Source organism: Pecten maximus, chromosome 9 (assembly GCF_902652985.1).
Source record: "Pecten maximus chromosome 9, xPecMax1.1, whole genome shotgun sequence".
NCBI lineage: Eukaryota > Metazoa > Mollusca > Bivalvia > Pectinida > Pectinidae > Pecten > Pecten maximus.
The window spans coordinates 14,423,487-14,448,574 of NC_047023.1; the positions used below are offsets into that span (position 1 = coordinate 14,423,487).

The window sequence follows — 25,088 nt, forward strand, 5'->3', positions numbered from 1 at the left end:
ACACACATGCGTGGTTGAGTATTGGTTACATTGATGTATGGGTATCAACAAATCAATAGGCTTTGTTTCTGAGAAATACATCCACGGGTACTGAAGCACAGACACACAACCGTTTGCTGAAAACGCGTTGTTAACATCCTGACCAGGATTGAAATATGCCACTCGCCGCCCAGCGCAAGATGGACATACATGAATAACCCACCTGGATATACGGTAAGTGATCTGACCACTAGTAGTAACAGAAAGTGTTGTCGGTCCCCGACATACTCGTATTGTTGTACTCGAATTGTTTTTGTTAGTAAGTGTGGTATACTGTTTAATGCTACATTTATAATTGCGAACTACATTGTATCGTGTCAAAAAAAAATATTAAGGAGCAGATTTGTTAAATCTATATTTTGTGGACTCGATTAGTAGCTTACAAATAGTCTAGAAATGCGCATCTATTTTTGATTTGTTTTATGTTTTATTAGAATTGTACTATTTACGGCCCTTCGACATACCGAGTCATTTAATGCCAAACAGCACCAGACTAGAAAGACGTTCACAGAGAGAAAAAAAAGAGAAAAAAACCCCATCAAACTCAAATGTACAACTCAACTCAACTAGTTGCAATATAATTTCTTCTTATGGTAGACTTATGGTGTACATGTAGGTTATCAAATGTAAGTGATGCACAAATGGTAACGAATGAACATTTCATAGACGTATCGATAAAAAAGGTCTCGTGAGTGTTTGAATTTAATCATAAAATGCTTGACAGTAATGGGTATATGTATATACATGTATATCAATAAGCCGACAGGTCAATGTAACCAAATAACTGTCTTGTTTTCTTCTCATATACTACCTTACTCCTGACATCTCGTTAACAGTAGTCATATGGCCAAAGTTGTCGTTAGCAACAATACCTTGCTATGTGATGCGATATCTTTGTTTTGCTTACAGTGCTGCTCTCTGTGTGCTTTTCAAATAAATGTCAACTATTTGCACCATTCACAAGTGTACATGTCTCCAATCGATAGTCAAAATATATATTCAAGATATTTAAAACTGGAAGCTAAGCATGTTCACACTAAAACTGGGTCTTATCATTATGTCATATTGAGAGTGCAAGTAGATTTTATAATACACAGAACACGAACATTGCAATTTTCCAGGAATCATTCACTATATTGAAGACGTAATATCACATACTGAGGAATCTTAGCACAACGAATCAGCTGTAACTTTAAATCTTAAGGCTCTACAAGCTCTACAGAGCCTTAATCTCAATTTGTTTTTTAAACAGCCAATACCTTGTTTCTTTTGTACAATGCTTTGTATTTCGTACATGTGTAACAGGAGAAAGTGAAAATGAAGCAGCCAGACCGGGGTTCGAACCCGACACCCTACGAACTCTAAACGTATACTCTACCAACTGAGCTACCTGGTCGCCGATGATCGACCCAGTCCAGTTCCGCTACACATGTTTCCATTTTCAAATTCACAATTTCATGTGATTTTCCCAGTCATCTTCCGTTAGGAAGATATATACCGATATTAAATATTATCATGATAAAAAAATAAAAGTCACTGATGCGCGAATAAGGACAGCGGCGTAAATGTAGTTGTATTTCCGCAAGGCATTTTGATTCAACATGAATTGAGAAAATCATTTCTCTTTATTTCATTATATTCTTACCTTTGTTTCAAGCCAATTGCTATGAAAATACACGTGTTTCACCACACAATTATGTTATTTGAAGGAGTATTTTGATGTTTTCATTTTTTATTCATTTTACTGCAAATATCGATGCCACATTTACATCGGACTGGCGTTTATTTATCTTTCCTGTAGTAATCTTCGTTATTTGTTGAAATATGATAATACATATATCTTAAATGATACATGTCAACAGATAAAGATCCACATAAAACAAGAGGCCCATGGGGCCTGTATCGCTCACCTGGTTGGATTTGACCAAATGTCAAAATAATGTTCAATTCGTTAATACATATACATGTACTCTTTAAGGGACTGAAAGACCTTATGGATTATTTTTACGACATGATTGTGTTTAAAGAAACTAAGTCCTTAAGGGTGGGGAAAGACCCTTGGGCCTATTTTTACATCAGAATTGTGTTTATCCCTTAACGTCCAGCGGTGCTATACATGATTAGATGTTGGAGGGTCACAGTTACCATTTATGCAAAATCTGTTCCCCTTTCCCCCAGGATGTTTCTGACCAAATCCATTCATAACTTTATGACAAGTAGAGATTTAAAGGAATTACCTCTATTTCCCAATGTGGGCCCCGTCCCTTTAGCCCCTTGGGAATCATAGTCACCATTAACGCAAAATCTGTTCCCTTTCCCCCAGGATGTTTCTGACCAAATTGGGTTCAAATACATTCATAACTTTATGACTAGTAGTGATTTAAATGAAATACCTCTTATTTACTTATTGTGCCCTTCTCATTTGGCCCCTTGGGGGTCAGCGTCACCGTTTATGTAAAACCTGATCCCCTTCCCCCAAGGATGTTTCTGACCAAATTAAGTTAAAATCCATTCATAACTTGTATTACTAGTAGCGATTTCAAGGATTTTCCTCTATTTCTCCTATTTGACCCCGCCCCTTTGGCCTCTTGGAGGTCAGAGTCACCAATTATGCAAAATCTGTTCCCCTTCCCCCAAGGATGTTTCTGACTAAATTGGGTTCAAATCCATTCATAACTTCATGACTAGTAGCAATTTAAAGGATTGACCCCTACTTTCCCTACCGGGCCCCACCACTCAGACCCCTGGGAGCTCAGAGTAAAAATGATACAAACTCAGTTCCCCTTCTCCCAAGGATATTCCTGACCAAATTTGGCTAAAATCCATTTAAAACTTTATGACTAGTAGCGATTTAAAGACTAATACCTATTTTCCCTATTTGGCCCCGCCCCTCAGGCCCCTGAGGGGGAGTCAATATTTATACAAACTCTTTCCCCCTTCCTCCAAGGATATTCCTGACCAAAATTGGTTCAAATTCATTCATAACTTGATGACTAGTAGCGATTCAAAGGATGAACCCCTATTTTCCCCCGCCCCTCAGACCCCATGGGCGTTCAGAGTAAAAATTTATACAAACTCTGTTCCCCTTCCCCCAAGGATGTTCCTGACCAAGTTAAGTTAAAATCCATTAAAAAACTGTATGACTAGTAGTGATTTAATGACTAATCTCTATTTGCCCTATTTGGCCCCTGAGGGGTCAGAGTCCACATTTATACAAACTCTTTCTAACTTCCCCCAAGGATGTTCCTGACCAAATTTCGTTCAAATTCATTCATTACTTTACGACTAGTAGCGATTTAAAGGGTTAACCCCTATTTTCCCTATTTGACCCCGCCCCTCAGACCCCTTGGGGTTCAGAGTAAAAATTTATACAAACTGTGTTCCCTTTCTCCCAGGGATGTTCCTGACGAAATTTGGTGAAAATCCATTCAATACTTTAGAACTAGTAGCAATTTAAAGAAAATATTGACGGACGACGCGCCATGGCGTAAGCTCACTGGCCCTTCGGGCCAGATGAGCTAAAACAATTCATGAAATACCTAATTGAAATAAACCATGATTTAATCACTGTAATTCATGTTAGAAAGTGTTTTCAATTTGCTCACTTTTCTGAGAACAACATATATCTTAAATGCTACATGTTAACAGGTAAAAAATACCTAATTGAAATGAGTCACTGTTATTTCTGTTAGATGGTGTGTTTTCAGTTTGTCCACTTTTCCGAGAACAACAAAATAATAATACAGTAGGAAAATGTTAAAAAAAATCATTTTCATATTATCTCACCTACGCATTTTATAACCTGAGCTACCTGTGGAAGTGGGGAACCCGAGATGTACGCTTTAACCTGTGGGCTGTGAATTGTAAGGAAATATATATTTTGTCTTCTTGTTTTATGAAATAAAATTTAAACAAAATTTATGATAAACTTACATCATTAAGAAAACAATATATGTAATCAGCATTTAAAATTCATCGTATCTTTGTCAGATTTTTCAGGTAGTAAGATACATAGCAAGATGACGCATACAGTACATAAAGTTCATGTGCCAACGTGTTACACAGTGTCATTATGAAGTTAAATGACAAGTTAAGATACGTTGCATTTACATTGACATTTAAATAATTTAATATGTATGTATCGAGTAGAGAAGGCTAATACATAAAACATGTGAACAGGTAAACAGGATTACAGAGATTTGCATATAAAGATATAAGTTTTGTAAATCATGATAAAAATGCTGTATGGGGTTGGTCTGAAACAGACACATTTCATACACAAATTAATTTATCAAAACTATAGGTAATTGACAAAATTAGTTAAGTATATGTAATCAATTACATTAAATAGCAATGTAATTAAATCCTGTAGACTTTGCACATTACTTCATACGCGAATGAGAATACCAGTGTATCAGGTATTTACAGGCAATTATTCTATTCTACTAAGTCCATTGTTATAATTAAGACCATTGTACAAAACTTAGCCTAACGCGGTACCCGTCATGTATTTAGTCATGTAAAATATGTGACGAGTATGAATTTTCTGTAGTCATGTAAGGACGACTACTCCTGTGAGCGAGATGCATGCCTGTGCTGAATGTGTTTGTGTTTTGGAAGGCTGTGGTATGTGGTAGCGCGGAACTGATCCTGACTTTAAAGTGCTACTCCATGCCACTGAAGCATACTGCCGAAGACATCCAGTAAGGCACCTGACCCGGTCACGTTATTCTGACAACGAGCAAATCAGTCGGTTCACTCCAAAAATGTGGAGTGATAAGCGGGAGTAGTGACTACTAATGTCACAGACCCTGGTATGTCGCCTTCTCTACAGGGACAAACACTCAACTAAAATGAGGTGGTGTCGCGAGAAAAATTAGGAAGAAAATTGCTTAGAAAGAAAAGAAACGACACATGAATGAATGGCTTTTAAAAAAGATAAGATCCAAATAAAGTTGCTCCTGCGATCATGCAGCGAGAAAACCAAGTACAATCATACATAGAGTGTTACCATACAACTCGAATAGTATATACACATACAAATAGCTATCTGTATGTACTGGCGTTATACACATGGATGGCATGATATTCAAATGATGCAAGAATAAACAACGTAAATTGAATGCATCTAAGGGGAAAGTGATAAACAAACTCTTCATTGAAGTTCAATAAATAAATGATAACCATCATTCACTTGAATCCACTGACAGCATTGTTAGTGAGAATAACAGCATTGTTAGTGAGAAATGGAGGAAACAAAGCTGATTTTTTATTATTTCATCATTACACATACATGTATTAATATTCAAATTACTAGATCACGCGCTCCATGAAGAGTTTTTAAAACTCAAAATATATTCTTGTTGTATAAGAAATATCACACATAATTTATCTGATTTGACATGCATTTTCTCGATATCCATTCTGATAGCAGCGTCAAAAACGGACCTACTTTAGTGAACGAGACTCGCAGATTGATGAATTATTCAAATAACAAATGAAATACAAACCATTATAGTAGCTGAATACATTAAAATTGGTTCTGCTTCATCGGTCTATCGCGGTTAATAATCCGTAGTTTGTGATGTTGTGTCGATAACGAGGCTACGGCATCAACACTGAATATGAAATGTTTATTGTCAGACATTTCTCGATAGGCTTTCCGCGATCGTGTGATACTGTGTTGTTGAAGTAACAGTCTAATAAACATTTGGACAGTTACACGGAAATCATGGCACTGAACGTGTACGACACCGGAAATAAAGCAGAAAATGTAAGCAGAAAAGAGTTGTTGACATGGGTAAATATCAGACTCGAGGGAACATATGACAGGATTGAGGACATGTGTACTGGAGCAGCGTACTGTCAGTTTATGGACATTCTGTACCCCGGAGTTGTTAACCTCAAGCGGGTACTTTTCTCCACCAACCTAGAACACGAATTTATTCGGAACTTCAAGCTACTCCAAACTGCTTTTACGGACCTCGGTATAAACAAAGACATACCAGTAGCGCGTCTTGTGAAGGGTAAATTTCAGGACAATTATGAGTTTCTTGTATGGTTCAAAAAGTTTTTCGATGCAAATGACGATAATCGGATATACAACGCATCTGAGGCCCGGTTCGGCTTTTCACTTGGCTCCAAGACCAGCCGTCCTCGCACAAACATATCTTTAAGGGAGACGAATTCAAGAAGCCGAAGTCAGAGGAGCATGCAGTCAGAATACAGTCAGAACAGTAATCTGTCGGACGATAACCTGACATCACGAGTCGTCTCACACTTCGAAAGTCCTAACAGAAAGTCTAGCCTTGTAAATTCCGAGACCAACAGTGTTCCGGCATCTGCGTATATGGTGAATGTCCATAGTAAAGCTAGACAAAGTCACGTTACTACAGCTTCCTCTGGTAGCATTAGCCTTCCCATCACAGCTGACAGTACACGACCAAACTCGCTCATCAAACCGCCTAGTACAGTAATCAGTGACAGGTTATCTCGAGTTGATATCTCAATGAACGAGAGCTCAAAAATTCGGCGCGAGTCGCATTCCTCGAGGGAGCAGAAACGAAGAACGGAGATGGAGGAACTTGTGATGATTGGTCTCCGACTGGAAGAGTTATACATGTCAGTCAGGGCTATGGAGAAAGAGAGAGATTTTTACTACGAAAAACTTTTGAATGTTGAAACGTGGTGTTCACAGCAGGAGAATAGTGCACCTTTGGAAGCTTTAGAGGCCATCCTATACTCAGAGGATGAGTTTGAGCTCTCCAAGGAGCGATTGAACTCTGTGGTAGCAGATGATGTGCAAGATGGGCAATAACTGTTGCTGGGGAATGTAACTATCACTTCAAATGACATTCGGGTTTGTTTTCAGCTTACATGTTTACAGTTATCTGTGTACACAAAAAGTGCAATGTAACAATAATTGCAGATTCTCTGTGAACATCCACGGGGCATCAAAATTGTAAACTATTCATATCAGTTTCATTTCAATTGCATGTGTATCTATTCGATTACAATAACATGCCAAAATATCTTTACCAATCTTACATTGCTGTGCATTTCCTTAGGCGTTGACCCGAATTTTTCTAATATATTGAGTGATATCTTCTTTGCCTCATATAAGCGGTGAATAAAGATGATGCGATTCGTGTAATGTGTCGGAAACATGACATTTCATATTCAGAATTGTTTCTTTATATTGTAAATCTAATCAAACTTGTGATTTGAATGGTAGCATTTGATACCCCAAGATATAAAATTGTGCTATCCATACGTTGTTCCTGTGTTGTGTGTTCAGTATAATTTGCCTCGTAAAATGTGATGTTAAAGTAGAGTTATGGAGGTATTAACAGCACTTGTCATTTAAGAACGTTCTCCTCTGTGCGGAAGATGCATGCATGTGTGAGGTATATCCGTGTCTGCCTTCTTGTAATAGCACTGAACCAATAACTAATTTATAGCGCTATCTCACTGAAACATACTACCCAAGACACCCAGCAGAACATCAAACTCGGATGCTGGCAAATCAGTCATCGAACTTCTAAAATGCTGAGCGTAATGTATGAGTAGTCACTACAATTTTAGAGACTCTGGTATGTCTTGACTTAGAGTATAAACATAATCGAAGAATACAGAAATGAAACTTTAAAATCCTTGTGGTAATGTACTTTAATTGACGGAGCACTGTGTCACTAATTAGAAGAGGCGTGGATTTATCAAGTTGCCATTAAATTATTTTATACTGTTTGTCCGAATTGTATCATTGCCGACATATTAATATGAATTTTCCTTTATTTAGCATTGTTTACGCCCAACACCTGTGTGCGAGCTGTAGATACGGTTTCTGAGAAGTTTACCTGTAGCAGGGATGGCAAAGCTGAATATTGTAAATATCTTATTCATTGAATCAAGAAGTCTAGGGCGAACACATTTTATTGGATTGTATTGATCTACCACCAACAGGAGAATGTCTATTACAGTACAAGTTATTTTTATTTTCGAAAATGCGAACATGTACAAAATTTTCTACTGTCTGAAAGTTGTCTGGCGGTATTTACCACAGAAATATGTAACCATACACACATTAAAGTTTAAACACAAGTGTACATTATATATTTTTATATATTGACTTTTTAATTTGTATGGTTTTCATTTTATGCCCATTTTCACTCACCATTTTATATTTCTAATGACATTTACGTTGTTGATGAACCAAAAAAAAAAATGTAGTAACTATCTAAACATTAGAGTTCCAGATTTGTTCTACTTATATATTCTAAATAAACTGTATACAAGGAAATCGATACCATCCCCATGGAAGGATACGATCCAGCCGGGTACCCAACTGTTCGATCTGTCGACAGACATCCCACCGGTGTTGAGTCAGCTCATCCTTGACCTGACGTCTGGTGCCATGTACACAGTATACCTATAACACAATTCAGCCGTAAACACTTACTTTCTGCATGGCTGACGGGCAAATTATGTGCTGATTTTGTACCGATTAAGAAGATAAGAATAGGCCAGATAAAATCGATAATATTTAATGATTTCACTACCACAAAACATGACTACAGTGATTATACCGTCTAGTGTGGGGTTTTCATCCATTTCAAAAATCTATAATGTGTACGTGTTTTATGATCTTACAGTTATGTTTCTCTGCAATTCCGATATTCATATCGGTTTACGGTGTCCAGCTTTACCATACGATTCAGTTTGGAAACCCCTCTCAAATAAAGCGCTGATAATATGACTTGACTCTTTTGAAACGATGCAGTAATTGTTAAACAGAAACACCTCATGCATGCGGAGACACAGTACGTAAACACCTATTTTTTTTACATCGAATTTGGTTACAGTTATGACAGATGTTATTTAATACGATCGCGATGCAACAACTGTTGAACGGAAGAGCAGTTTTGCAACGGGCTTTCTGATTGGTCGACAGCTCCGTAAACAATACTATCTATAATTGTGGACCAATAAATCTGCCCGTTTAAATAGCTTTCAGATAGACAACTTCCGCCCCACAGTCGACGCATCGTCCTATCTTCAAGTGTTACATCTTGTTGATGTAGTAGGAGTATGGACTAATATTTCTATTTATGAATACCAACTAGATGCAGACGCTTGTGGCAATGCTAACCATACGTCTGTCAATGCACATTTACCGACAATGCCGCAAATTATGTGCATCGGCCAGTTAGCCGCGGTCCCATGAGCTGTATATGTTGCTTCCCTAAGCAAATTCTAGGGATTTCGTTTGCCGAATTTGGCCATCTTTTGTTCTGTCACTGACACTCAAACTGTTTTAAATAGCAGTTGATTCACTTGGAAAACAGTAGTTTCGTTCACAGGTGTTTGGTGTGTTGTGCGCATGCGGTATCATATATGACCGAAATCATTACCATATTCTAACTGTTGAACTTCAGCGAGATATTTCCTTTTTTATAATAAATTATTAATTCACATATTCATGTACATATTTCAGCGAAATCCAATTGTCATTGTTCATAAGATGATACACATATATATGTGTGTATTAATGAAAAAAGAGTTCGGAAAAAAGTTTTACCTTGATGTCGAAATATTCAAAGAATGGAGACGGCAACAAAATAAAAATATGTATCTGCATGCTCAGTTTTCTAATCAATTTTAGTGAATGTAAACATAATAATTTCGGCAATATTAAAAAAGTCCATACACAACGAAACCACACCACTTTCAGAACTTAAATGTTCCTACAAAAAAAAAACACCACCACAAGCAGCAGCGATATGCATGCGTGTGGTGAGTGAGGATGTTCGTTGTTAGAGGCTGCGGTATGTTCGTGTTAAGTCTTCCTGTGATAGTCTGGATTTTTCGCCGAATTATAGGGTATCTTCACTGTAGCATACTGCCGAAGACACCAAACAGGTCAAGCCACCCGGTCACATTATACTGATAACGGGCAAATAAGTCGTACCAAAATGCTGAGGACTAAGCAGGAATAGTAACTACCATTGTTAAAGACTCTAGTATGTCTCAGCGGGATAGAACCGTCAGGACAACACTTTCAGTACTAAAATATTCATACACATCACCTCCGTCACATTCAGTAGTAAAATTTGTTTACACACCACCTATTTCGATAGCAAATTGTTCTCTATTTTTAGCATTAAAACGTCAAAAATAAACCACCATTTTTAGTACTTCTCTATTCATTATCATCCCCCATCAAACCATTTCTAATACTTAAATGTTCATACCACACCGCCACTTTTAGCATTAAAATGTCCAAATACACCACAATTTTAGTATAATATTCATACCCTCACCACCGAAACATCACTTTAGAAGTAAAATATTTATACATCCAACCAATTTCATTTATAAAATGGTCATAGCTTCTTCCATCTAAGTTAAGTTAATACACATTACCACTTTCAGCCTTAAAACTTCCATACACCACACCACTTTTACCATTAAGATTGTTACGCACACCGCCACTTTTACCATTAAAATATTTACGTACATCTCACTACTTTTACCATTAAAATGTTCACGTACACCTCACCACTTTTACCATTAAAATGTTTACGTACACCTCACCACTTTTACCATTAAAATGTTTACGTACATCTCACCAATTTTACCATTAAAATGTTTACGCACACCGCCACTTTTACCATTGAAATATTTACGCATACATTAACACTTTTACCATTAAAATATTTACGTACACCTCGCCACTTTTACCATTAAAATGTTTACGCACACCGCCTCTTTTACCATTGAAATATTTACGCATACATTAACACTTTTACCATTAAAATGTTTACGTACATCTCACCACTTTTATCATTAAAATGTTTACGTACATCTCACCACTTTTATCATTAAAATGTTTACGTACACCTCACCACGTTTACCATTAAAATGTTTACGTACATCTCACCACTTTTACCATTGAAATATTTACGCATACATTACCACTTTTATTATTAAAATGTTTACGTACATCTCACCACTTTTATCATTAAAATGTTTACGTACATCTCACCACTTTTATCATTAAAATATTTACGTACACCTCACCACTTTTATCATTAAAATGTTTACGTACATCTCACCACGTTTACCATTAAAATGTTTACGTACATCTCACCACTTTTATCATTAAAATGTTTACGCACGCCTCACCACTTTTACCATTAAAATGTTTACATACACCTCACCACTATTACCATTAAAATATTAACGTACACCTCACCACTTTTACTATTAAAATATTTACGTACATCTCACCACTTTTACCATTAAAATGTTTACGCACACCGCCACTTTTACCATTGAAATATTTACGCACACATTAACACTTTTACCATTAAAATGTTTACGTACACCGCCACTTTTAGCAGTAAAACGCCATACACATCACCACTTTGTATTTACCCTGATTTATAGCTGGATACGATGTTGAGAGAGTAATCATGATCATGTGCACAGTATATGGTCCAAAAGGTAATCGATCGCATAAATAGCACATTATCCAAGCCAAATGACCATAACATGAATATCTTGAATACCATTTATGCATTGGTGATTTCATAATTACATGATGTCTTGATAAACAGATTTTATCACCAGATTTATATGGGAATGTTCGAGTCAGAATTTGCCAGTCATATCGCGAAATAAATAACTGCTTAAAGTCCACAGATGTGAATGATTAGATTTTATCTCTTAAATATAAAGTGAATATTAAACAATTAACTGTGGAATTTAAAGTTTATTTTCTTTTTACAGATATGTACAGTGAGAGCCATCATTTCCTTTATATAACACCTACGTTGTCGGTGATCGATAACGTTTCGTTAAAAATTGTTGGTATAAAGTAATATTACCCAACTAACCCCCCTCCCCCCCCCCCTCCGTACCCATCACCACTACAACCCCAAATATAACTCATAACTGGACAGTAATAAAGTAGTACCATGGGGCAATTTGCTCTAACACCATTCCTTTGCAACGCATGTTTTGTTTGGATATACGTTTTGGGTTAGGCTTATTCTAATATGCGAAACATACATTGCTCAATCGTAAGTTAATCTTGCTCAAATAGAAAAATAATTTTTCTACTCCCTGACTTTTAAAAAAACATATTTAACTGTTAATTTCCACTTCGATCACGATGATAATATTTTATTAAAGTCCACATAAAGGCTCGAGGAAAAATGATGAGCTTATCATTTTATTCATCTTTTTAGGCCAGGCCGCCGGGATAGTAACATGTTACTTTGCTTAAGATTTAATAACAAACAGTGCAAGGAATTACCATGCTTTGTCTTCAGGAATCATAGTTTTGTTAGCATTAATTTTGTGTTGTACTTTACAGAATGCTACTGTTCTGGCACCTACCTTCAATCGAACCCAAGTTAACGCCAACCAGACGGGCGTGATGTACCAGGAAAGTGCGACCCAGGGCACACAGGGCCATACTTATAATTATGTACCAAACCATATATACCAGGATGGACCGTACCAAGGGGCACAGGGCCATGGTTCCTACCAACGTTTTGGAGTCCCAGTCCCGCCTCAACCTGTTTACCCGCAATATAATGGCTTATCCGGAGGTCACAACACAGTAAGCCTACGGGAACGTGAAACAGAACAAAACTCCAACAATAACGCTAATAAAATCCCTGGTCAGCCTATCTCATTATCGACGAGTTACTCATCGGCACCACAGCCTTCTACATCACAGTTATCGAATTCACCCCAAAAACCAAAGGCACAGCAAGGAAATAAAGATATCAAATCGGCCTCAAACCTCGTAACAACTGATAAATCTTCCAACACCAAAGGACAGAACAGCAATTCTGGACCATCTATGCAGGTAACTTGAGTTGTATCATTATTCAAGTATTATTATCAAGTATTTTCTTCTAGGTAAAGGATACGTATAAATAAATGTTCACATTTGAAAAAAATATATTCAAATTTAATCCATTTGACAAGTTTGACCTTGAAGAAACATCGATTTTATTCAATTAAAAAAAGTCTACTTTCAAAACATGCCACAGCCCCATCATGATCCTGGGCCTCTTGGGCAATGTGAAGTCGTTAAAAACGTTTTAAAACAATTGGCTCAATGACCATGATAGAAGGTCAAGGTCGTTCATTTGAATAACATGTGTAACCCTTTATCTCAGTATACTACTAGCCAAATATCAAGGATACCGACCTCTTAGTTGATGAGGAGTTGTTTAAAAGATTATAAGAAATTTGACCTCTGTGACCTTGGAAACAGGTCAAGGTAATTGACTTGAATGGATTTTGAAGCCCTTCATCCCAGCATCCTTCTGGCTCAATACCATGACCCCGAGGCTCTTGGTTATAAAGAAGCATCAGAAAATGTAAATTGTTAACGACGCACGACAAAAAAGGCGATCGCAATTGGTCACATTAGACTTCGTCCCAGGTGACCTAAAACTGCATTAATGGCTACCAAACCTGCCTTGATAGATAGAAAAATGCAATTATGTTTAATTACTAGAATTGACAGAAGTGACTGTTAATCATATCTATCTGAGGCTCTATTTTCTCTCAAACTTCAGAAAGGCAAGGAAATAGAGGTCGCGGATGGTAACCTCACGCTTGAATTGCCAGCGGCTGGTTCAACAGAAGAAAAACCGCCAGATGGCGGTTCTGTTGCATGGAGAATTGTTCTTGCTTGCACAATTCTAAACGCATGTAGCACTACGTGTTTGACGATACTTTTGTTTAGTGCTGAAAGTATGAAGGACGATATTGGTGAGGACGAAACTGAGAGCATCACTACAGCGTGTAAAGAAATCCGACTATTGGCAGGTACGATTTTATGCGATTGCCTCTTATAACAAGTAGCATTCCACAAAACATTATTATATTACTTACTATGAAGCTAAGGGTTCATTTCGTTTTTAACCAATTTTATGCAAATGCAAAATAAAATTAATTTTAATGAAATCTTGAAGAAATATTGAAGAAACAAAACGGAACATTTTTTTTTGTAATATTGATGGAAATATGTGGCCTATCCCTTCTATTCTAATATGAAACTATTAAATGATGGACTTCTAGTAGGGAACACAACAAGTGATATATTGGTATCGGTGTCATATTGAACATGAAGTTGTTCACTCCGTTACAGCACCTGTTGTGGCCATTGCTATAGTGAGACTTGATTACCGGAAGGTATCCTGCATCGGTTCCATAATGGTGATAATTGGGTTCCTCGTTTCTGGTTTCCTGCCCTCAGATTTGACTGGTGTAATTGGTTTATTTCTTGGTGGAGTCGCAGGTAAGGTCTTACCTATTTTATTCCACGTGTGCGTAAAATAAGGAATATAACGTTTGTAACCGGAGACAGATTATTGGTTGTATGTAAGCTTCGAACATTTTTCTTTCATGTTTTCTTTTCATTATCTGTTGCATTGACCAATATTGGCCTAATTTTGTTGATAAAAAGGGGACGAACGAATTTTACATATCATTTGGACAAATCCAACGGGTACTTTCTGATAAATAGTAATAATATTTAAAACGTCAAATGTTAGCATCCATGCTGGTCTCCTCTTCTTTAGACATTTAATTTTGCATAATTAGGATTTGATTTGTTTTTTTTATTGTCTAATGTCCTGTCACAAGTTTCGGTCATTATCCATAGCATGGTTATGGCAGACCTAATGGCTCAACCTATAGACATTGATTAGCTACACCATTTGACATTGAATGAATTCATACAACTGCTGATATATTATGGGTCTAATCAACAATATACTTTTGACAAAAATAGTTAAATCAAAATGCCTCTCAAGATAAACACATGTACCATGATTATAAAGCCTAACAAGTTTCAAAGAAAATTATGTTGATCTTCGGACACAAATCAGATACCGAAAGAAAAAATGCAATCAATTTTGCAATAAAGTCCAATAAAAAAAATCGAAAAAATCAAGGGCGATAACCTCTGATATATTAATGATTGAATCAATATTCTCTCAGGAAAACGCAACTACATACATTGTATTGTGATTATTAAGCATCCAAAGTGGATCTCCGCTCAAACATTGGTGGCTACAAAATGACAACCAAAATTATGGGAAAATATAGTATTTTCCATTAACCTACATTACAAATTTACAACTCAATTGCATATCATCACACTTTTCAATTACTTCTATGCCCAGGTGTTACCAAACTTATCACTGTTATTACACTACATTGTACTCCCTGCTGGGCTATCAACATTGGCAGGGATGCTCCATTAATCATGACATGTCAGTAAAATGGCAGTCCTCATTTTGATCCCTTTCCAGCGTTTCTGACTTTACTGTGTTGATGTGACAAGCTTTAAGGTGAAACTGACATTCCAAGTTGGTACGGCCTGCTTATTCTTTTTAAGTTTTCAATACGTCATATGTATAAGTAGTTTTACATACAGACACTGTTTACATAGCTATATTGCATTTATTTATAAACTTACTGCGTATATCTAGTATTGGACCAAGATACATACTATCCTTGTTCATATGTCAAGTGTTGGTTTTATATACAATATATCCGTGTACATTTATATTGGTTATACATACAAACTATCTATCATATCTAGTATTTGACTACATACTCACTATCTCTAACATATATATAATATATTCTTTACCTAACGCAGGGCTTGGTCTGGCCTGCTGGTACCTATGTGCCATCATACCAATACTGGAGTACTTTCAAAGTCGACGACTCATCGCTCTGATGTTGTCGAATGTGGGCTCTTTTGCCTCAGTGATCATCATTCTCGTCGTGTATGTAGAGATGTTCAAGGTTGGCAACCAGATGAAATGGATGGACACTTTGCAGTACATGGCGATACCCGGAGCTGTGGGACTAGCCGTTTCCTACTTCCTCCGGCCTTTGCAGTTAAAGATGAATGATAAAACTGGGCAGAGCTTTGTTGAAGTAATGCTAGGCGTTTTAGACTTAAGATTGTTCAAAGAATTGACGCTGTATTTAGTCATGTTGGTGTACTTCTTCGACCAGTTTGGTAAGTCATGTCTTAATTTGTTATAGAGTACTTGATCTGTTGCATAACCAGTGTCTTTAATATCATTTCTCAAAATGTAATACTGCAATGAAATAAAACTAAAGACGTACAAAAATAAGGAACATCTAAGAAACTGGTACGAGTTCTAATATCTATCTTGTATCACAGGTCGAGGCATACCAAATTCCTACATCACAGTGATGATGACCGATAAGGAGTTTACGATCTTGGGAGACACTCATACAGCTCTTCCTGGTCCCTGTTGGCATGATGATAGGTTACATATACATTATCTCCTGGAAGCAAAAAGGACTTATCGCAGTTCTCTCATTATGGGGACCTGTGGACCTGTTTGTAGGCTATATGACGTTACAGCTTCCTGCTTTCGACAAATTTGGATGGGTCGCCGCCTACTCTATCATATTTGGAATCACCCAAGGTTAGCGCATGAGTATGTTCTGATATGAATTGAAATATTATCAGCAATATCAGATGTTGGCATAGAGTACTCAACAGAGCCTTTTCAACCCCGATAAATATCCTGTATATGTCAAATTTCTCTTTAAGGTTAATCAGAGACATGCTAGTTAGTTAGTTATTCGTTCTTAACGGCCAATCCACACTATCAAGGTGATTAGGGCCTAAAAATGGTTAGCACACATTATGAATCAAATGGCTGAAAAAAGAAAACGGAGTGAAACAAATGAAGCACAAATTATGAATCAAATAGCTAAAATAAGAAAACGGAGTGAAACAAATGAAGCATATCAAAATGAAAATAAATATTGGTACACTAACAATTATTGCTCAACTCTCTTCATAATAAAAAGTGACCTCATCCTACCCACAGCAATCGCTTCATCACTACTTAATAACACAGTGCCGAATACGTTCGGAGTCATCAACATCCGACTAGTGACAGCTTTGCTGGGGTTTTCCGCCGGAGTCGGTCAGCTTGTCGCCTCTCCAGCTGCAGGTAAACATCCGTTATTGTGTTCAACAATTTTTCAAAATCACATTAGTGTTTTCCTGCACAAGGGTTAGTAGATGTTACTGGACACGTGCCAGTGTTACTGGATACCAGTAGGTTCGTGTTGTTGAACAAGAGTCAGTGTGTGTTTTAACATTGTTTAACACGATATCATTGCTTGCCTTCAGCAATTTAGGTTCGGGACGAGTGTGGCTGATTAGTGTTTAACGTCCTTTCAACAGCAAAGGTAATTTAAGGACGGGATCCCGTGTTTGCGACATGCAATGCATGTATGTGGTGAGTGCATATTCTAGTGTGGTGAGTGCTTATTTCTATATCTTTTTTATCACAAATGGCAGTGTATCGTCTATGCTTTTCATGTGTAGTATAAGTAATCTACATTTATCCCATAACTACGCTTGTTTCACAACTGAAATGGCACGTGATAAAATTCGTAACAGTGTGTTATTGTTTTTGTGTACACACCGCAGTGTGTAACCACTTTCTAAGCCTCCGATTGGTCATTTGTGACCTACAACAAATAACTGGGTGAGAGGGGTATCCTCATGGAAATGTCGATTAATCTGTAGTTTGAGTCGTACGAAATATAATTTGATGATGGTATAATAGACGACGCACGGAAGCGAGATATTGCATCGATTATAGGCCTAGGGAACCGAAACTGCCTAACTCTCGTTAGTTAATTTTCTAATTAAAGCTCGTGTCTTTTCAAAATTAAAAAATTAACTAACTCGAGTTGGATAAAAATGATAAACAATCTCCACTCGTTGGGGAACCTCTATGTAAACATGTTTTAGTGTATACCTGTATGGGGACCGAACTCTGCTCATCACTGTTAATGTTGCGCCCCCTTCTGTTGCCCATTTGTGTATTTATGTAAAATATTTATTGTACTTTATTGAAACTTATCTATTCCGATGACGACTCATTGTTTACAGGTTCTGCCTCGTATCTGCACTGTCTGACACAAAGGCTACTTTTTGTATTTTCAGAGTATTTGTTAGTTTTCGATGTTTTAATTGATGAGATTTTAGTACAGCAACATCAAATAATACCAGATATGATTAAAGTGCAATGGAGAACGGCAAGTTAAGCGTAATAATTATACTTTTACTTTGTCATCGCATTCCTTATCGAAGCTGGGATCGACTGTCATGGCAACGATAGGGGCCGTGGTTTTAGCACAATATTAAACGTACAAACTTGCACGTATAACTTACAATTTGAAAATTATCTGCAAATAAAACATTTTATTAATTACGATTCGTTGCATTCGTGTAATGATGTTTGTTCGTTTCTACGTCGTCATTCGACACTAAAACACCGAAGAGTTCTTATATCGGGACATGGAGAGCAATCGTAGTTTTTCCAAAAGTGCAACCTTGTATCAAACTTTACAAAAATATGAAACGAGACTTTTTTGGATAGGAAATCAACTCATTTATGTAGATTTTCCTTTGCACCAAAATGATTTTTCGTGATAAATAGGGGGAAAGTTCGATTATTAAGCAAAACACGCCGTAGTTGGGCCTTTCCCTGACAATATATCAACGTTTTCGAAGGGAATCGTTAAGATCAATCAGATGCATAGGACTTCAGATGGTTATTTATATACCCTTTCCATTCATTTCAAATAACTCGTTTGCAAAAATATATAATGGTGTTAACGTTTCTACATTTACCAGTCACGTGACTTAACTAAATATACGAGTGACCTGAGAGGGCCGTCGTTATACCGGGGACAGTGTGCACTTTTATTTCAAATGCTTATTGAGCACGTACAACATTGAAAATAGGAAAATAAAGATATGGAAACAAACATGTCGAAGTTAAGGTGCTTATATAATGGATGACAACATTAACAGTGATGCGTGGGGATACTATTGTTTACACATATTGTGTCGAAGGTGAAGCCACTAGTACATATTTAGGGGTTGGATGGTCTATTTGCTATCACTAAAATTATAACTAAACGCACTGCACACATTATCTTTTACATACTAATAAGTATAAAACTATATCCATTTCTATTTCTCTTTAGTATCTTGTTACTGCCCCCGATTGTTCGAAAGGACAGTGTAAATAATATGGTTTAACCTTCGTTGGGCATTCATACAGGTACATTCTATACCTCCTCACGGGAAGCTATTTTTTGCAAAGCACATTTTCGATATTCCAAATGTTTCAAATCACATTCCCGATACTCAAATACTTTCACTATTTGCATCGCTCGAACATTTCATGACATCATATAGAGGGCCAACTCAACGCCGTGGTGTGGCGTCAAATTGTTTTGGTTTCAACTATTTACTTGAAGAGATATCTTCTCAAAAACCAACAAGCCTAGAATCATGATTTGTGGTTTGCAGGTTTCTGAAACAAGTCGAGCACAAAATGGAAATACGAATTAGTTACAGCCACTACAGGTATAATGGATTGACCTTGCCAAGTCCGAACTCCCTGGTCAAACTCTCTCCGCTGTTTTTACCATTGCCATAATGACTAGCACAGGAATAAGAGATTTAACCAATGTCTGATAATGACTACCACACCAACAGGACCTAATGATGTTATTATAGTGTCCAAACTGTTACTCAGTTCACACATATCCTACAGATACTGCTAACACACGACCGTCATTAAAAACAGTGAAAATATAAACAGTGAAAGCGGTTGTGCAAAATGTAACGCCTTGGATTATCAATTACTATTTTTTTATTTACATTACAAGCATTCTGTCACTTTCAACATTTTTTGATACATATATATATATTGCATTTCTGCCAGTGACATAAAGAAATTAATCAAACTAATAAAACTGAAATTCACTGCAGCGATGAGCAGTGGAAATATAATATTTTGCAGTGAAAATATACGAATTTGCAGTGAAAATATCAGTTTTTCAGTCAAAAGATAGAGCGGACCTTTTGTATTCCCCTCGTTGAAACATGCCGATTTTTCAAATCGAAGTGGAGATGGAAAAAATCGGTTAGTTTGCTGTTTTTCTGAAATATTAGACTGGTTTTTGACAAAATACTCTCTTTGACGCTAGTTTTTCATCCACATATTCTCCGATAATAGCAGAAAACGCTTAAATTGCTTTGGCCAGTCCTTTGAAAATGGCGCCGGCAAGTTGACGTGGACTAACGTCACAAACAGATGACGTCATATATTACGTTACTGATTCCCGCACGTTTTGACACTATTAATTATACCCCCGCAACGAAGTTAGGGGGGTATACTGGAATCAGGTTGTCTGTCCGTCCGTCCGTCCGTCTGTCTGTAGACACATTTTGTCAGGACAACTCCTCCTAAACCGATAGGCCGATTCCAACGAAACTCCACACACATATTAATGATCATGTGTAGATGTGCATGCCACTTTCTTTTTCTCAAAATTATGGTTGCTATGGCAACTGGTCACTATAAACAGGTTTTCCGATAAGAACCATAGCTTTAAGTTTGTCCGGACAACTCCTAAACCGAAGGGCCGATTTCAATGAAACTTCACATAAATATAAAAGACCATGTGTACATGTGCATGCCACTTTCTTTTTCTCAAAATTATGGTTGCTATGGCAACTGGTCACTATAAACAGGTTTTCCGATAAGAACCATAACTTTAAGTTTGTCCGGACAACTCCTAAACCGAAGGGCCGATTTCAATGAAACTTCACACAAATATAGAGGACCATGTGTAGATGTGCATGCCATTTTCTTTTTCTCAAAATTATGGTTGCTATGGCAACTGGTCACTATAAACAGGTTTTCCGATAAGAACCATAACTTTAAGTTTGTCCAGACAACTCCTCCTAAACCGAAGGGCTGATTTCAAAGAAACTTCAAAAAGATATAAAGTACAATATGCAAATGTGCATCTCACTTTCTTTTCCTCATGATTATGGTTGCTATGGCAACTGTTCACTATATTACTGGGTTATCTTAGACTCTAATTAAGAGTTCCAATTCACCATTGACTTGTGCATATTGCGGGTGTATAAGTCAGCCATCCTGGCGATAGTTATAGTTTTTCGATGTTTTTAATTTTGTTTTTAAGTATATAAGATGCAAGAAAAAGTAAATTGAATGGTTTCCTGTTAAATTTAACGTATATTTCACTCGTATGACAGAATTTTCGATGTTTTTCACTCGTGGTTCGCACTCGTAAAAATATCGATATTTCCTCATACCCGTGAAATATATGTTATATCAAAGGTGAAACCATTCAATATCCTCTATATGTACCACAGGTTGGCAATATCTGGATATATACATATATCACCATAAAATGATGATGCAAAATATATAAAACCTACCCCCATTTGAAGTTTTGTCTTGCTTCATAACATCGCTAGCTACCTTCGGCTTATCGGTAGTCGCTCACGCTAAAACCACTGACAGGTAATCAAACTCCGTCTCTGTCACGATATAAATGTCTACCAACTAATTTGAAATACGAAAAAGTATGAAAATAAAGAATGTAACTATCTATAACGATACATTCTATGTGTGTTTGTATGTTAGTGTGTGTGAGGATGTGTGTGTGGGCGTGAGTGTGTGTGTGTGTGTTTGTGTCCGTGAAAACGAATAACAATTTACTTATCAGAGAATATGCATATCAGAAAGATAAACAGACTGACAGAAAGTATTTTTTTAGATGAATGACAGTATTTCAACTATCTTTTCCAGAGATGGCTAACAGAAGATACGAGGCTGATGATTATGCTGCTGCCTTTTATGTTGCTGCTAGCATGTTGCTCGCAGCAGGAGGTTGTGCGCTAATGTCCAGATATTTACTTATCCGGAAAATTTCTAAAGAATTAGCATTAAAGGTGAATGACAAAGGTGAAGATGACGCTGGTGGCGATAAGAATGAGCCAGACGAAAATGACAAGGCAACAGAGCATCAGAACGAAAGTTCTGATATCGCTGAAGTTCTTAATTCTGCAAATGAAATTATCGAGGAGGTTGATATCACGGATATGGAATATTAACAGGAACGTTTTGTTACCAAGCTAACATAAGCTTTTTGTAGAAAAATATATATAAGAACGGTTATTTGTTCCGTGTTTGAATTATAAAATCCGCCTAAGATATTCATTTCTTTGAATTGTAAAGAAGGTTTACAACAAACCGTTATTTCAATTTAATCAAAGCTAATCAGTGTGATTAAAAATACGAGCAAAATGGACAAGAGACGAAAGACATAAAAAGAACGAAACTTGTTTGAGTGACAAGAAATAAGAGTGATATATAATTTACATTCTCATAATTGTTTTATGCTTACCAAGTTTATAATGCAGTGTAAATTCGACTTCTTTCTGTACTAAAATGCTTTGTGTAACCATTTATATAGACAGGAAAATCAATGCATTGGTATCTTTTCAACCAACTTTGGAGTCCTTTATCAAAGCATGCTACATGCCCAATATGAAGTAACATGGCTCGTTGGTTATTGGACAATTGAAGAAGAGTATAGCCTGTTTAGGTCAAGATCATTTGAGCAAACTTTGTAGCCCTTTACCCAAGCATCCCAATGACCGAATATTAGGTCTCAAGACTCTCTAAGTTATTGAGTGAAAGCTTCAAATGAAGATCGATGTCAAAAAGTGTCGGAACACCTTAACCACCCGGCCAACGCGGCCCCATGGTAAAGATCGAGAAAAGGTCGTTTTAAGATCCTTTTGATCAAAGTCATCTTAAATTTTGGTCAATGTCATTCATTTGAACAAACTTTGAAGCCCCTCATTCCATCATCATACAAACCTTATATCGGGTATTTGGGACATCCCAGTGATTTAGAAGTCGTTTAAAGATTTCAGCCTATTTGCCCCCAACAGCATCTATGATTATTTAGGGCGGCCGCCCGGTGTGCGTTTGTGTATTTTGAGAGGCTGTGGTAGGTTTGTGTTTGTTTCCTGGTGAAATCGTGGCACTGATGTCGACTTTATATATCTACTTCACTGAAGCATACATACTGCCGAGGACACAGCAAGACATCCCATTCGGTCACATCATACTAACGACGGGCCAAATAGTCCCACTACCTATAAAGCTGACCGAAAAGCAGAAGTAGCAAAATTCATTTTTAGTTCGTCTCTGCGAAGAAGAGTGAGAGCTTATGTTGTCACTCCGGCGTCGGCGTTGGTTTTTTAAATGTTAAATTTTTGGTGCCAGTGTTGAAAGGCATAGTAATTTATGGTAATATGGTTGTGTGGGTCAAACTATCCCCTGACGGAGTTAAACTAAAAGATTTTTTGGAAAAAATCAGATTTTTGAAAATGTTTGGACTTAGAAAATTTTTGCGTTAAGTTTTTGGTGCAAGTGTTGAATGGTATTAATACATCACTTCATAATTGTACTAGGGTGCTGATAATTGGCAACAGAGTCCCTCTTGGGTTAAACTATCCCATGCCAGAGTTAAACTAAAAGATTTTTTTGGGGAAAAACCAGAATTTTCAAATTTTCAGACTCAGAATAATTCAGCGTTAAGTTTTTGGTGCAAGTGTTGAAAGGTATTAATACATCACTTTATTATTGGATAAGGGTGCTGATAATTGGCAACAAAGTCCCTCTGGGGTTAATCTATCCCCTGCTGGAGTTGAACTAAAAGATTGTTTTGGGAAAAAACCAGAATTTTCAAAGTTTTAGACTTAGAATAATTCAGCGTTAAGTTTTTTGTGCAAGTGTTGAAAGGTATTAATACATCACTTTATAATTGTACTAGGGTGCTGATATTTGGCAATAGAGTCCCTAAGGAGTAAGACAATCCCTTCCTAGAGTAAAACATTTACATCTGTGTTTTTTTTGTTTTTGTTTTTGTTTAAATCTTTGGACTTTGTGTTAAGTTTATGTTGTGAGTGTTGAAAGGCATAGTAATACATGGTATTAGGTTCCCTGTGGGGGTTAAACTATCCCTTGCCGTGAAAAACTGAAATATTTTTTTTTGGGAAAAAACACATTTTAAGCTATTAACATATCACTTTATGAGTGCTAGGGTGCTGCTATTTGGTAAAAGAGTCGCTATGGAGTTACACTATCCCTTCTTGGGGGTGAAACTGAAAATAAAACAATGTGAAAATGCTCACAATAGACAATTTATATCAGTCCACATTTTTCAAGGGAGACAACTCTCTTTAGGATAATATTTTGTCAAAAAATTGAAGAAATATGTCCAAAAGCAATTACATTTGTATTTAATATATTAATTTAATCTACAACAGCATAGCTTGTCTCCCGAATGTGTGTCAATAAATAATTTGTATGTATACAAAATTGGTATGGTTTTGAAAATTGAAGGGCCTTCCTTAAATGACATTAGCTGTTGATAGGACGTTACACAAAAAAACTCAATCATTTTCATTGACCGTCATCGACTCTTATTATCATTTTACAAACAGTTATTATATACAAAATATACGACCAATCACCACTAAAAGGGCAATTAGAAGGGCCAAGAGGTGGTTGGCTAAAAACGGCTTAAAAATTGGTTGGCCAAAAACGGCTAAAATGAAAACATCGAATGAACCAAGGGTAACAAATAAAAGAAGAAAAAAACAGACTGAGGTACAGAAGGTCTGATGAACAGATTTATGCATCTATCAACTGTTTCATTTGGTTTGGTTTGGTTTGGTTTATTTTGTTTAACGTCCTATTAACAGCTAAGGTCATTTAAGGACGGCCTCCCGTGCGTGCGACATGCATGCGTGCCTGAGTGCGTATGTGTGTTTTGGGAGGCTGCGGTGTGTTCGTGTTAAGTCTCCTTGTGATAGGTCGGAACTTTTGCCGATTTATAGTGCTACCTCACTGAAGCATACTGCCGAAGACACCCAGCAGCACACCCCACCCGGTCACATTATACTAACAACGGGCCAACCAGTCGTCCTACTCCTAATTTGCTGAGCGCTAAGCAGGAGCAACAGCTACCATTTTTAAAGACTCTGGTATGTCTCGGCCAGGGGACAGAACCCAAAGCCTTCCTCACAGGGGCGA

The 25,088-nt window shown here is 36.9% G+C and overlaps 2 protein-coding genes across 2 annotated transcripts; both read left to right on the plus strand.

Annotated features, from left to right (window-relative positions):
• Positions 1–23,291, plus strand: LOC117335067. The gene is made up of 8 exons (XM_033894989.1): positions 1–213; positions 12,419–12,919; positions 13,641–13,893; positions 14,216–14,365; positions 15,737–16,105; positions 16,274–16,544; positions 16,956–17,081; positions 21,786–23,291. Exons 1-7 carry the CDS (start codon positions 190–192, stop codon positions 16,975–16,977), a joined length of 1,590 nt encoding a protein of 529 aa, XP_033750880.1. The 5' UTR covers positions 1–189; the 3' UTR covers positions 16,978–17,081; positions 21,786–23,291.
• On the plus strand, positions 5,664–7,309 carry LOC117335068 (microtubule-associated protein RP/EB family member 3-like). Its single transcript, XM_033894990.1, has one exon. The coding sequence runs from the start codon at positions 5,771–5,773 to the stop codon at positions 6,854–6,856; it is 1,086 nt and encodes a 361-aa protein (XP_033750881.1). The 5' UTR covers positions 5,664–5,770; the 3' UTR covers positions 6,857–7,309.
• Positions 23,292–25,088: the final 1,797 nt, after the last annotated feature.